We start from the raw sequence: 16,170 nt of genomic DNA on the forward strand, positions 1-16,170 counted from the left end.
ATGTTCGTCCGACTTCCCTTTCAATTCTGGTACGTGCCCCGTGGATCAGTCCTGTATTAGATGCTGTAGTGTCAAAAGTTATACCGATGATGTTGTCACGTAGCCCAAATCGGTCCACTTCCCAAATAACTTCTTCAGCCATCTGCTCACCAGTGCCTTTCAGGGCAACAGGTACGCCAAGCAAATGCCAGTCACTAGAACTGCAACTCTATCTTCCAAAGTTTTGGGCAACTGAGGGCAACAGTTTACTATCCCAATGCAAGACCGAATGAGGAGGATTGTCAAAGAGTGACTCTTCGATTTTCTTTGCCATTTTATTTCTATTGATCGCCCGAGCTCGGTAAACGGTGGATGGAGATACGGAAATCTTTGAAACATCGTGGCCAAGGCGCTATGCAGTTGCTATAAATGAAGTACTTGCTTGTCGAATAGACAGCTCTTCTCGATCCCAGGTAGACGTGAGTGTCTGATCAAGAGGTTTTAATCTACGACTTGAATGTAATTTTTTCGTTGCTGGAGGCGAAAACTCGGCCTCTTCGTCACTAGGTGCTGATGATGATGATGGAGATGAATCTTCCAGTATTACTGTCTTATTGATTCCAGCGATAGCTTTGTAATGTTTATTCTTATAGGAATCTTTTTTTTCTTCTTTTGTACATTTAGTTCTTATTTTCAAGGCGAAAACCTTGTCTACTCCACTCATTGACGAACTCGTATGATCTTCTCTTTGTGACCTTCTTCTTGTGATACGCTAGTCAAGTCCATCACATTTTGCCGGGAAATGTCAAATAACTCGACGAGATCACCTTTCCAAATCTGCCGTTTCACGTTTGCTTTTTCCGTGTTTCTCGATTTCTCTTTACCCAGATTTTGGTATTCTTTGTACAGCTTCTGTATACCAGCACGGATATTCTCCTCCGTCTTAACAGGGATATTTGCGTTCCTCCACACTTCCTGTAGTTTAGTGCTGGTAGATTTAGCAGCATCCAAAAGTGTTTCTTTCATTTTCTTGTGATGGTAAATAAAAACTAAAAGTACTTGTTCCTTTGAAGGGAGCCGAGCTCCTAAAAACTCACCACTAGGCACCTTTTCTAGCAGCCAAATTCCTCTTTTGGTTCCCATTTTAAAGTTCAATTACCTGCAACAGATGAAAGAAATACCTGAGAAGCCCATTAGTACAAAGCACTTCAATATTAGAAATTTCACTAGTTTGAAATAAAAGTGATCAATGTGTGCAACCCCTAAATATTATTCAATCTTCTTGAAATTTGGCATATATATCTTTTACATCACTGAGACTCGGGGCGTAAGCAAAGTCATATGAAAATCACATCTTTGGAAAAATGAAACACCCTACCGAATATGTTAGATTGACAAATACAATTTCATATGTCTCTGTTATATGCCATTTGGTATAGGATTCATAATAGTGATCTTAATGTTTATGATGTCCCATCTGTTAGATTGACAAATACAATTTCATATGTCTCTGTTATATGCCATTTGGTATAGGATTCATAATAGTGATCTTAATGTTTATGATGTCCCATCTGTTAGATCGACAGATACAATTTCATATGTCTCTGTTATATGCCATTTGGTATAGGATTCATAATAGTGATCTTAATGTTTATGATGTCCCATCTGTTAGATCGACAGATACAATTTCATATGTCTCTGTTATATGCCATTTGATATAGGATTCATAATAGTGATCTTAATGTGTATGATGTCCCATCTGTTAGATCGACAGATACAATTTCATATGTCTCTGTTATATGCCATTTGATATAGGATTCATAATAGTGATCTTAATGTTTATGATGTCCCATCTGTTAGATCGACAGATACAATTTCATATGTCTCTGTTATATGCCATTTGATATAGGATTCATAATAGTGATCTTAATGTTTATGATGTCCCATCTGTTAGATTGACAAATACAATTTCATACGTCTCTGTTATATGCCATTTGGTATAGGATTCATAATAGTGATCTTAATGTTTATGATGTCCCATCTGTTAGATTGACAGATACAATTTCATATGTCTCTGTTATATGCCATTTGGTATCGGATTCATAATAGTGATCTTAATGTTTATGATGTCCCATCTGTTAGATTGACAAATACAATTTCATATGTCTCTGTTATATGCCATTTGGTATAGGATTCATAATAGTGATCTTAATGTTTATGATGTCCCATCTGTTAGATCGACAGATACAATTTCATATGTCTCTGTTATATGCCATTTGGTATAGGATTCATAATAGTGATCTTAATGTTTATGATGTCCCATCTGTTAGATCGACAGATACAATTTCATATGTCTCTGTTATATGCCATTTGATATAGGATTCATAATAGTGATCTTAATGTGTATGATGTCCCATCTGTTAGATCGACAGATACAATTTCATATGTCTCTGTTATATGCCATTTGATATAGGATTCATAATAGTGATCTTAATGTTTATGATGTCCCATCTGTTAGATCGACAGATACAATTTCATATGTCTCTGTTATATGCCATTTGATATAGGATTCATAATAGTGATCTTAATGTTTATGATGTCCCATCTGTTAGATTGACAAATACAATTTCATACGTCTCTGTTATATGCCATTTGGTATAGGATTCATAATAGTGATCTTAATGTTTATGATGTCCCATCTGTTAGATTGACAGATACAATTTCATATGTCTCTGTTATATGCCATTTGGTATCGGATTCATAATAGTGATCTTAATGTTTATGATGTCCCATCTGTTAGATTGACAAATACAATTTCATATGTCTCTGTTATATGCCATTTGGTATAGGATTCATAATAGTGATCTTAATGTTTATGATGTCCCATCTGTTGGAATGACAGATGCAATGCGTATGTCTCGACTATATGCCAAACTCAGCGGACGGCACTTCATCCTACAACAAGATGATGAGCCAAACAGACTGCTGAGGACACACAAGCGTTTATCAAAGCAAAAAAAGGGAAAATTCTGGAATGGCCAGCCAGTCACCTGATCTCAAGCCAACTGAGCAGGCCTTCCATACGCTGAAGGGGACAAGCCCCCCCAAAACAAGCAGGAGCTGAAGATGGCTGCACGAGAGGCTTGGCTTGAATCTCAGACATCACTGCATGCGAGGGATATGCGACAAAATCCAAAATATGACAACGGCTTTAGCAGACCTGCCATTATGGTGCCCTGAAATGGGGGTCGGAGGGGGTGAGGGGGTCTAAGTGTCATGTGACCAAAATGTCTGCAAATCCCCTTCAGTGTGCCCTTTAATCACGACGTCTGAATTGTTGGATTTGTCATTTTAAACTGTGGAGCTGAGGGGGATATCAAAGAGAAGCGGGTGTCTGCCCCACACATTAAATCAAATAATTAACCTCAATGGGATATCCGTGGGGTTTCAAATTGTCACAATTCCCTAAACTCCTGTTTCCATTTTGTCATTCTGGGGTGCTGAGTTTTGTTGGAGGAGGGAATAAGTGACTTGAAACGACTTGGGCACAAGACAGCAACAGGTGAAGACCCCCTGGAGGTGCCGTAGCTGCGCCCGTCCCGTGGCTGTCAATGTGCTCCAGTCGTCGAGTGATGAATAAAACGTTTGTTTCGTTGCTTTGTGTTCCTGCAGACGTACGAACAGCGTAAAGTGGTGGAGTTCACGTGTCACACCGCATTTTTCGCCAGCATTGTGGTGGTGCAGTGGGCCGACTTGATCATCTGCAAGACCCGCCGAAACTCGGTGTTCCAGCAGGGAATGAGGTGAGTGAACGAGTCCTCCACGCTGCTGCATCTGCTCAGCCTCCCCAGTTTAGACATCCTGAGCTCGTATTTATCAGGCGTCACCCAGCGATTGCACCAAATGTCACCCTAAGATCAGAAAGAGTCTTCCCTCCACGTAGAGACATTTATTTGCTTGGACAGACACTTTTCTCCTAAGTGACTTACAAAGCAGGTCACCGTAAATGAAGTAACATTAGGCCCGGGCCTGCTTGTTGTAGTAGGGCGGCTGACAAATGTCGATCGCCACGACCAGCTTCTTAGACGTATTCATGAAGCATCGTAGTGCCAGCTCACGTCGGAGTGTGGATGACGTCACCATTTTATGGCACCACGGTGGCACAAATTAAAACTTCTGATGATGTTTTGTAGCTCTCTGATGCTAATTTTGAAGCTTCACCCCAATGATAGTGATAATGATGATGATGATGATCCATCCATCCATCCATTTTCTAACCCGCTGAATCCGAACACAGGGTCACGGGGGTCCCAGCCAACACAGGGCACAAGGCAGGAAACAATCCTGGGCAGGGTGCCAACCCACCGCAGGATGATGATGATAAGAACAACATAAGAAATTTGACAGACGAGAGGAGACCATTCAGGCCCTCAAGTCTGTTTGTTTAGCTAATGGCCAACGTGATAAGACCACGTTAGGCTAAGCTGCACGTGATTGACGCCACCTTGCCACATCACGAGTAATAAAGTAACGAACATCGAAATGGAAAGGCCAGACACCGAACGAGAGTAAAGCTCAATGACGGGCACAGTAACAATGGGCACTCCCCTGATTGTTTCTGCAGTGTGCCCACATCCTTGACCCTCCTCAGGTTGGATGGGTGGGTGTGATGATCCACCGCCGTACTGTCAGATGAGTTTCCTTCCTGCCGTTATGCCAACAGGAAACGCCTCATAAAGTCACCAGGGCTGTTCTTGCGCCACTCTTCCAGTGTCACGATGGTCTTCCACTGTGCCATCTCCCTCTCTGTGGTCCCCCGTTGTCAGGCGCTATATAACCAGTGCCCTGAGGGCCTTCTCCCGCTTGTTATTTTCAAGCTCTGCTTATCTCAATGGCAATAGGAGCTTGACCACCAGTGTGACGATCCCGTGATGCCACCCCAGACTCACAGTTGTGTGCTTCACCTACACTTCAGACACTGATCTTTACGTCCGCACCAATTTTCATGAAGGCAGCTCGCTTTAACAGGACGTCACGTTAGTAAATCTGTGCTATGACCTCACGCGTTGTAAGGGGGGTTTCAAGGATGGCGCAAAATTCGAGAAATGCTTGGTTGGTGAGGGACCCAAAGCTGCATGTTCACACGTAACGTGGCACATGGCTGTTCTGCGTCGATGGAGTGATCACGTGATGAAGGTCATTCCCTCTCGGGCAGATCGAGATCCTCTTACGAGTTCATTGTTGTCCAGCGTTTCCAAAACATTCAACCTTGCGTGTCGATGTCTGCCCACACGCCATCTTCTGGTAGCTCCTAGTGAGTTAACATGCCTCACGCGCTCCACGAAATCCTAATGAAGTTAGCAGTCCTTTCCTGACTTTACAAAAATGGATAAAACGCTTTCAGTTGTGCGACCGAAACTGCGCCACTCTGAGAACGTTAAAGTCAGTTGTGGCCAACGAGGAGGCGCTTGATGTCGCTTTGGTGCCAGAAGTGCAGAACGTCACTTCTCCTCGGGGACACTCAACAAGCGACGCACTTAATGCAAGATTTGGTCCTGCAGACGCCCTCGAAATCATCAAGTGTGTGTACTCAGGGTGAAGTAGCCCCTTACATGTCCCAAAGCCCCCCAACAGTGACTGACGAGGGTCACAAACACTGAATGAACCGCAAAAATCACAGCAATCACCGGTCAAATGTGCCTCATCAGCTTCATCCTTCATACACACAGGAGGGCCGCACTCCAAGACCCCCTAATGATCTCCATCTTTGTCTTCTTTCTTTCTTGTTTTACAGGAATAAGATCTTGATTTTTGGATTGTTTGAGGAGACCGCCTTAGCAGCATTCCTCTCGTATTGCCCTGGCATGGATGTGGCGCTGCGCATGTACCCCCTGAAGTACGTACAACTTGCCAGACACTTTTGATTATCTTATTATTATGAAGTTAAAGGCAATTTGAAAATGACACGTTAACTGTAACGTACAGAAGTTGATGCAACATAAAGCATCATGGGTAATTCAAACACACGCAGTGAGAAGTTCACCCGCTAGTTAAGTAACGTTAAATGAACGTGGACGCTCTGTGGCGGGATTGCACCATTGTTGAAAAACACGCCTTTTCTATTAAGGGTTTACTTGAAAACTCCGCCCTCACTCATGAATATTAATGAGTTACCTTAGGAAGATTTCTTGCATATTGCTACTCTAAGTAGTTGTGCTACCCGGCTGAGATGGGCTGAAATCTAAATAAGGAATGTAGACCTCAGTGTTAACGTCTGCAATGAATATCTCTGGCATAGGCCATTTGGTATGGGTTTCAAAAGAGCAGTGCTAATGTTTATAACGCACCATCTGTTGGAATGACAAATGCAACACATGTCTTGGTTATATGCCGTTTGGTAGGAGTCTTATAAGCAGCATTAATGTTTGTGATGTGCCATCTGTTGGAACGACAAATGCCATGCATTTAACTAGTACAAAGGTTTGTGTTGTTCCATCTGTTGGGATGATAAATGCAACACATAAGTCTCTTTTATATGACATTTTGTGTGTTAATGTTTGTGCTGCCTCATTGGTTGGAATGACAACATACATTATTAGAAATATTTGTGATGCCCCATCTGTTGGATTGACAAATGCAATTTCATATGTCTCTGTTATATGCCATGTGGTGTAGGATTTGTAAAAGTGATCTTAATGTTTATGATGCACCATCTCTCGGAATGACAACATGCATTATTAGAAATAGTTGTAATGTGCCATCTGTTGGAATGACAAATGCCATGCATTTTACTAGTACAAATGTTTGTGTTGTTCCATCTGTTGGAATGATAAATGCAACACATAGGTCTCTTTTATATGACATTTTGTATGGGTTTTCTAAAGAGCAAATGTTTGTGATGCCCCATTTGTTGGAATGACAAATGTAATGCATATGTCTCTACTATATGCCATTTGGTATGGGATTTCTTAAAAAGTAATGTTAATGTTTGTGATGCACCATCTCTCAGAATGACAACATACGTTATTAGAAATAGTTTGTAATGTGCCATCTGTTGGAATGATAAATGCAACACATAGGTCTCTTTTATATGACATGTCGTGTGTTAATGTTTCTGATGCCCCATTTATTGGAATGACAAATGCAATGGATAGGTCTCTACTATATGCCATTTGCTATAGGATTTGTAAAAAGTAGTGTTAATGTTTGTGCTGCCTCATTGGTTGGAATGACAACATACATTATTAGAAATATTTGTGATGTCCCATCTGTTGGATTGACAGATGCAATGCATATGTCTCTACTATATGCCATTTGGTATGGGATTTCTTAAAAAGTAATTTTAATGTTTGTGATGCGCCATCTCTCGGAATGACAACATATGTTATTAGAAATAGTTGTAATATGCCATCTGTTGGAATAATAAATGCAATGCATATATGTCTGTTATTTGCCATTTGGTATGTGATTTGTAAAAGCAGTGTTAATGAGATCACGTAGCGAGTGCCCGGAGCTGATTGCTCAGACCCTTCCTTTCCATTCCGCCAACATGCGGCACATGACCGCCGACACACGACGACTGAAGGTCAGAAATCAGTGACCGAGACGTCCATCTTCTGAAGTGTTTGCTTACCTGTCGTCTTTTTCTCTTGGTGCTCAGGATTACCTGGTGGTTCTGCGCTTTCCCCTACAGCCTCCTCATCTTCATTTATGATGAAGTCCGAAAATTCATCCTTCGTAGAAATCCAGGAGGTAAGTTTGTTCATCTGAAGCTTTATTTTGATTTTAGAATGATGGCAGAAACTTGGTGACTGAGATGAAATATTTGTTAAGAAATATGGATGGATGTACACTGTGGACAGCTCGATTTGCAACCCAAGTATCGCTTATTTATTTTACAATAAGCAACACAAAGCATTCAAACAACAGCAGAGACAACGACCAGAACTACAATGAGCCTGACCTCCACACCTCTCCTCACAGAGCCTTTGCCCTATAAAATCGAGAAACTTTTGGGGCCTCGTGTGTGAAAGTTTGAAAACTTTGCTAATGTTTGAAAAGCAACAACGGCGTACGCACAAAACAACGTGGAGTTATAAAACTAGACATACGCCACAGGTCACGCCGAGCTCCTTAATGAGTCTCAAGTCAACTTAAAACAAGGGGGAGAGCAAACAGCGCTAGCCACGCCCCGTCACCGTCTGTCAGTAGCCCTATTTGGTGTAAAAACGCCCTTTTTGAATATTCATGATCTAATTACCATGTAAACTTGGTCATGTTCCTGAGTAAGCTCTTTACTACAACCGAGGAGAGAAGGCAGAACACGAAACTTCAGTGAACGTGAACTCGAGGGGCTACTGACTAAAGTGAAGAATTGCAAAAACCTTCTTTTCGGTGGTCTCTTTGTGGGAGTCGTAAATAAAAATAAATAAATAAAAAAAGAGTGGGAGCAGCTGAGCAGAGAGAGCAATAGCAATGTGCCACCATGCAGTGCCCGGACCACCCCCAGTGCACAGTGTCAAGTGATGCAGGCTGATAGCTCTGCACAAAGAGAAAAAAAAATAAAATACTTTTTCCAAGTAAATTCAAATATCAGAACAGACGCAGGTCTCTTTACATTAGACGTCCAAACGTCTTTGAATTGCCACTGTGTTGATGCCATCCGGGTTATTCAGTCCTGCACAAGACGTCACAATGTGGCAAACCTTTGCGGGTTTTACAGCAGCGTGCCAACTACCTCATAATGAGCCAGTGGCCAACTGAACCACCGATCGTGTGCCAGAGAGCCCGCCGTTATACCCACCAAATTGCCAGAAGGACAATACCATAATAAACAAGTCCAGGACGAAAAACCAAAACTGTCACTCAAAAGAACACAGTGGAGGAAATGAAAACCAAAATAATTGAATGTAACGTGAGACGAGAGTCGTAGTCACTAAACTAAAGAATCTGTTGTGGAAAATAATAATAATAATAATAATAATAATAATAATTCTTTGCATTTATGTAGCGCTTTTTTCTCTTCTCAAAGCGCTCAGCAATTGCAGGTTAAGGTCCCAACAGAGCAACAACAACAACATTTATTTCTATAGCACATTTTCATACAAAAAGTAGCTCAAAGTGCTTTACATAATGAAGAAAAGAAAAATAAAAGACAAAATAAGAAATTAAAATAAGGCAACATTTATGGGATTCGAACCGGCAACCTTCTGATTGCCAGTGCAGATCCCTACCTCAGAGCCACCACTCCCTTCAGAGGACGCAGGGCTCGTCTTTGTGGTCTCCACAAACTTGGACAACCGCTGAACCTCTGAGCTTCACTCGGGTGACATCAAGTGCCACACACTTTGGGCTCAACTTGCCTAAAAACTGCTTAGCCACCTGACCAAACCGCAAAACATTTTTTTGACATTACTGAAGGGTACGTTTGGTATTTTTTTTTTTTTATTTTATTTATTAATTTTATTGTAATCATTCCATACAAACAGATCAATTTATAACAAAAAAAAATTGAAGACAAATCAAACCCCACCCCTGAGAAGGAGAGCTAAGCCAAAGGAGAATTGCTTAGGGCTTTTTAATAAGGCAACAATAAACAAAAGAAAGGGAGAAATAAATATAAGTAAATAAGAAATGGAGAAGGGAATTAAATGCGGTAATGGTTATTTCTCTTATTCTAAAATAATATTGATTAGATCCTGCCAGGTTTTGAAAAAATTCTGTACAGCTCCTCTAACTGAGAATTTGATTTTTTCCAATTTCAAATAATATAAAACATCGGTTTCCCACTGACTTATCAGAGGAGAGTTAGGATTCTTCCAATTTAACAGAATAAGTCTGCGTGCCAAAAGTGTAGTGAATGCAATCACCGTTTGCTTGTCCTTCTCCACTTTAAGTCCGTCTGGAAGAACACTGAACACAGCTGTTAATGGGTTAGGAGGGATTGGGACTCCAAGGCTGTCTGAGAGGCACTTAAAAATTTTGGTCCAAAATGATGTTAGTTTGGTACAGGCCCAGAACATGTGACTCAGTGAGGCAGGAGCTTGATTGCAGTGTTCGCAGGTTGGATCCTGGCCTGGAAACATTTTGGACAGTTTTAAGCGAGACAGATGAGCTCGATATATAATTTTTAGTTGAATAATTCTCTGCTTTGCACATATAGAACTCGAGTGAATTCTCTGCTTTGCTACCTTCCACTCTTTTTCTGATATATTGATTAAGAGATCTTCTTCCCAATGTCCTCTTGGGTCTTTGAAAGGTAGGGACTCTAATAGGATTTTATATAATGCGGAAATGGTGTTTAATTCCTCGAAACTGAGCAGTATTTTTTCCAGCATGGTGGAGGGTACGAGGTGAGGAAAATCGGGCAGTTTCTGTTTAACAAAATTTCTAATTTGAAGATAGTGAAAGAAATGTGTAGCTGGGAGGTTGAATTTGGAACGTAATTTTTCAAAAGATGTAAATATGTTGTCTATATAAAGATCTCTGAGCATTTTAATCCCAAAACTTTTCCAGGTATTAAATACTGGATATGTTTGCAAGGGTTGAAAGAGGTGGTTCCCTTGCAGAGGTGCACTGATAAAAGATTTTCCATCTTAAAATGCTTTCTAATTTGGTTCCATATTCTGAGTGAGTAAAGCACAATTGGGTTATTAGTATATTTGCGATAACTTTCATTTATTGGAGAGCAGAGCAGGGAATATAAAGAAGTACTACAGGATTTTACTTCTATTGCGGACCTGGCCTGTGTATGTTCTTTTATTTGTGTCCAGGTTTTTATGGCTTGTATGTTTGCTGCCCAGTAATAAAACTGAAAATTAGGTAAAGCCATGCCACCTTCTGCCTGAGGTCTTTGTAGGGTCGCTCTTCAGATACGTGGGTGTTTTGAGTTCCAAATGAATGAGGTTATTGTTGAATCTAATTGATTAGATTATTGGTATTTTGTTTTTTGATAGTTATATAGTTATAGTTATTTATTCACAAACACGAAGAAGATATATTCATGTCCTTATGCCACATTAAAATTGTGCTCCAAAGTTAAGCATTATTTTATACATCTGAATAAATACAATGGCAGTCCTGTTGTTTTATAATGTAGCCCACGGGGCACCGGAAAATAAAAGCCTAAAAACTTAAAAAATATGTCCTCTTTGAAGGGGCAAAAGTTTCAATATTAAGAAAACGTGCCTTCTGTGATTCCAGCACATGTTTATGACAACAAAGCAGCTGTGGAAGTCATCCATTTCTCGCGTATTCCTGGCACGTCTCGAAGGAAGGATGCGTTTTCTATATGCTGGTGTGATCTGCTGGGTTCTCACATAAATACGGAAGCAAATCAACACGACGACCAAAGGCCGTGGCACAAACGGTTCAAGGGAAAAACCACAAGCTTCAGGGGAGGTGAAAGGTTATGGCAGAGGAATACAATCGCCGAGTTAGTGCGTACAGCTGATCTTCATTGCATATGACAGAACCTCATAATCATTTGTGCTATTTTTGTTCAAAAATGTCATGTACAGTGGAACCTCGGGTCACGGACGTCTCAGACCGCGTACAAATCGGGTTACGACCAAAAAGTTCACCAAACTTTTGCATCTGTTCACGACCACACACTCGGGTGACAAACAAGCCAGTTTCCCTTCCGGTTCATACGCGCCGATGATTTCCACACGTGTCCAGTCTCTCCCTGTGCAGCGAGCGCGAGAGAGCGCAAGCGAGCGTATATACTGTATATTTACATACAGCTCATACGGTCCGGAATGGATTCATTGTATTTACATACAATCCTATGGGGGAAATTACTTCGGGTGACGACCAAATCGGGTTGCGACCAAGTTTTGGAACAAATTACGGTTGTGACTCGAGGTGCAACTGTATAAACCATTTTATGATGTGTGTGTAATCTCAAGATGCAGATCAATAATCAACAACTTTCTTAAGCGGGAAAAGTAGACATATTCCCTAAGGTTTTAGGCTTTTGAAAAAAACTGCGTCCTGTGCCTCATAGCTTCCATTATAAAATGCCAGGACTGGTTAGGTATCTTACTGAAATTTAGTAAAACTACTTAACTTTAGAACACAATTTCACGCAGAAAATGCATATATAGGATGTTTGTGAAGAAAAGACTTTGACTTGGAAAAAACCAAACTTATCCTTTAATAACACACGAGTGACCCATCGTGTTTCTGGACCTTCTAATCTTCAGAACGATGCCAATGAAAAATTTCAAAAAATGTCAATACAACTCAGATCACAACACTTGGGGCCGAGTCCTGATTGTTTTTTCCATGAAATTCAACAAAGAAAAAAATTGAGAGAGCGCCCCTCGTGTTTCTCGTATGCGGAGATCGAGGAAAACGTCATCAGGACCACTTCTAGTTGTGCCATATTTCTCAAATGTCATGCGTCTTTGTTTCTCACCATAACTAATTGATAATATTGATACACAATCATTGATCTCTATTTATAATCAAATTTTATATTAAAATGATATTCTCACACTTCGGGAGGTTGGAGTTTTTTCATGGTTACATATGCATTACCAAGATTAGGTGCAAAATAAAAAGAGATATAGTCACCTGAAAACATAGAAAAAGTATTAGTGTTAGATAATATTTGTTGCAATAAACTGCTATAGGTAAAACTGCACTTAATTTATAATAATAATGGCGGAAATTAAATGTATTAGCAGGAACATGACGGGGACGTAGCAGCTTATTGTTTCCATTACATCTTTTATATTTACATTGAATGTTCAGTGTTTACACATTATTGTTAAACCGATGAGGTATAAATTAAAAAGAGTTATTGAAAGAATATTGTATTGTATGAGGAAGTCGGGAGTGGTAGAGAAGTACATAAGAGTTGTACAGGACATGTACGAGGGAAGTGTGACAGTGGTGAGGTCTGCGGTAGGAGTGACGAAGTGTGGGATTACATCAGGGATCGGCTCTGAGCCCTTTTTTATTGGCAATTGTATGGACAGGCTGACAGACGAGATTAGACAGGAGTCCCCGTGGACTGTGATGTTTGCTGATGACATTGTGATCTGTAGAGATAGTAGGGAGCAGGTTGAGGAGACCCTGGAGACAGAATACATGTGTTTGAAAGAGAGGGAGGTCAGTGAAATGGTGAGGATGAGGGGAGTAGAGTTGGCGAAGGTGGATGAGTTTAAATACTTGGGATCAACAGTACAGAGTAATGGGGATTGTGGGAGAGAAGTGAAGAAGAGAGTGCAGGCAGGGTGGAGAAGAGTGTCAGGAGTGATTGGTGACAGACGGGTATCAGCAAGAGTGAAAGGGAAGGTCTACAGGATGGTAGTGAGACCAGCTATGGTATATGGGCTGGAGACGGTGGCACAGGTGACAGAGCTGGAGGTGGCAGAGTTAAAAATGTTAAGATTGGCATTGGGTGTGACGAGGATGGACAGGATTAGAAATTAGGACATTAGAGGGTCAGTTCAAGGTGGACGGTTGGGAGACAAACTCAGAGAGGCGAGATTGCATTGGTTTGGACATGTGCAGAGGAGAGATGAGGGGTATATTGGGAGAAGGGTGCTAAGGATAGAACTGCCAGGCAAGAGAAAAAGAGGAAGGCCTAAGAGAAGATTTATGGATGTGGTGAGAGAAGACATACAGGTGATGGTGTGACAGAGCAAGATGACGAGGACAGAAAGATATGGAAGAAGATGATCCGCTGTGGTGACCTGGTGAAGAAGAAGAAAGAATATGCGTTATATTGAATACAGTTTTTAATATCGTGTATACATTTATATTTCCATGATAATAAAACATTTGGATGGTTGTTTGAATAAAGTACTACTTCTGGATGAGTCATTTTTCTCAAATTTCATGTTTTTTATCATTATATTGTAAGTATCTATACAAAATTTGGAGCATGTATCTGTAATTATAACCACAGTTTGCTTGAAAATTCATGAAAGCATTCAGTTAAAGTAGCACTTCCAGTTTGTAGTATCGGCCCAACAGTTGATAGGATTCCCTATTTTTTATATAAAGCAGGTGTACAAAATCTCACTGACTGAGGGCCAAGTGTTCGAGTTATCGTGTTGACACAAAGAATTTCAAAAATGGTATTTTTGGAATAAGGAAGGTCTAAAACGTCACGATTCATCAAAATCTCGAGGTCGAATTTTTTCACGATTCCCATACTGTCTATACGACTTATACGAGAAAGTAACAAACAATTGTGTTGTTTTTGGCATCTCAAAGGAATTTTTGGCAATAAATCATTTTGCTAATTGACTACGACTCTCGTCTCACATTTTGACTCTCGTTACATGAAATCACAACTCAGACCACGACTTTATACTTCATGTTATGGCAGGAAAGTAAATGGATGCAATTCAGAAAAACAGAATTAAGAACAAATCGGGCTCATCCACTGATTTTTTTTTTTTTTTTTTTACATGAATATACTTATTATCTTATTTCTTATTAATTTATTTATTTTCTAGGCTGGATTGAAAAGGAGACGTACTATTAACAGATAAGAGGCTGACCTACTGAGAACTCACAAGTGCTACTGCGGAAGAACAGAAGTCTGAAGTATTATTTTAAAAGTTGCTTTAAAAGGTCCGACTCAGAGTCAGACTCCTGTCACCCTCTCCATTTGTCCCCAATGTCAACTACCCCCCCCCCCCCCCTCCAAGGTCACATTTCACTGCATCACTTAGAGTGTCATATAATTCAAAAGAAGAAGAAGAAAAAAGTCAGTATTAACGTTTTCACTTGATTGTTATTTAGGATAATTTATTATTATTTTTTTAGATCAAAGATTTTTAGAAAATAATTATTTAATAACAAAGTCCATTGAATATCATCAGCTAATAAAAAGGAAATCTAAGACACATTTTGGAGTGATTTTTAATGTAGGTGTAATTCTTGAATTTGAATAATGGCACCTCAAGACGCCATCATACATACAGTACAGCCGGCTATTTTGGGACGCTTATTATCAATTCCAAAAAGACCTCGACTAAGGGAGGCTCTTCTCACCTCCTTTTTACTGGGCCGGACAAAACACCATTTAGTAAAAATGTAAATTCTAAAGTCCATCTTTTCAAGTCCTTTAATCTCTTGTTTACTCTGACTGCATTGGCAGAAATGTGAATGACGGGCGCCACACGCAACTGGCAGCAAGGCGTCAGTCAGAGTTAGCGCTACTCTGGGGATGTCACCCAGCAAAAGTATAATCTGGTCAAACAGAATGGTTTCTCTACTGCAATGAATTAGGTTTATTTTATAACAGAGGTGTTCTCTGCACACACCATAAATATAGCGACGTGGTCTTTTGGGGAGACCTTTCAGCCTAAGAAGATTCATCCATTATAACCACAGGCTTGCTGTTGCTGAATGATGTTGATAAGAGCACCGTTATATTTTGCTGTTTAAATCCTCATCCCTAAAACAAACGTCAGGCTCTGTACAACTTGGTGGGCACAAACTGTACCATCCAGACTGTGTGGGCGCAAGCCAAAAAATGCCATTAAACTGAAGATGCAAATGGAAACAGGAATCCATCACTCATTTCACAGTGGAGGTTTGCTGTGCTCTAAATGTCAGAAGCCAAAATCCAGACTTTGGATGAAGAAGAGGAGAAAGAGGAGGAGGACGTAATGCAACAAGCCTTGATCTATCCATAATGTCAAAAAATAAATACAAAATTGTCAAAACAAAATTGTTCGGTGGATAATATATGCAAATAGAGCTTGGTAACCTTGGCAACAATTATGTCCAATAGGCTTCATCATATCTGGATTGAAATGAATCACCCTTTAGATGGTGGCCACATCAAGGACTATGAGGTCCCATTGAGAACTACTGGGTTTGACACAAAAATTTTATTAAAAATTCCAAATTTACACAAAACGCATTCTGAAATGTCAGCCATCTTGTAGCAGTCATGGGGATGCTAAGATTCACACCATCTGAAGACTGAGATTAATTTATTTTATTGTGGGGAACTGAGGAACACACCAAGCCTTGACCCGGGCACATGCACACACTCTCTTACACAGAGATACTGATAAGCAGCACAACGAACCAATAAATAATGACAAATATATTAATCAAATAATGAAAAAGAACAAACGATATTACAAAAAAAAAGTAGGCAGAAGCCCTCCTCGGTTCCCCAATAGTGATAATTATTTATACACTCAACACAAT

General features: G+C 40.2%; 1 protein-coding gene across 1 annotated transcript in view; it reads left to right on the top strand.

The window, feature by feature from the left end:
• The window catches only part of atp1a2a (ATPase Na+/K+ transporting subunit alpha 2a), a 119,686-nt gene extending 104,841 nt beyond the window's left edge, over positions 1–14,845 (top strand). The window contains exons 20-23 of the mRNA XM_051923604.1: positions 3,652–3,782; positions 5,774–5,875; positions 7,640–7,731; positions 14,457–14,845. Of these exons, the coding sequence (XP_051779564.1) occupies positions 3,652–3,782; positions 5,774–5,875; positions 7,640–7,731; positions 14,457–14,485 (354 nt within the window). The 3' untranslated portion in view covers positions 14,486–14,845. The remainder of the gene's footprint in view (positions 1–3,651; positions 3,783–5,773; positions 5,876–7,639; positions 7,732–14,456) is intronic.
• Positions 14,846–16,170: the final 1,325 nt, after the last annotated feature.

Source organism: Erpetoichthys calabaricus, chromosome 2 (assembly GCF_900747795.2).
Source record: "Erpetoichthys calabaricus chromosome 2, fErpCal1.3, whole genome shotgun sequence".
Lineage (NCBI taxonomy): Eukaryota > Metazoa > Chordata > Cladistia > Polypteriformes > Polypteridae > Erpetoichthys > Erpetoichthys calabaricus.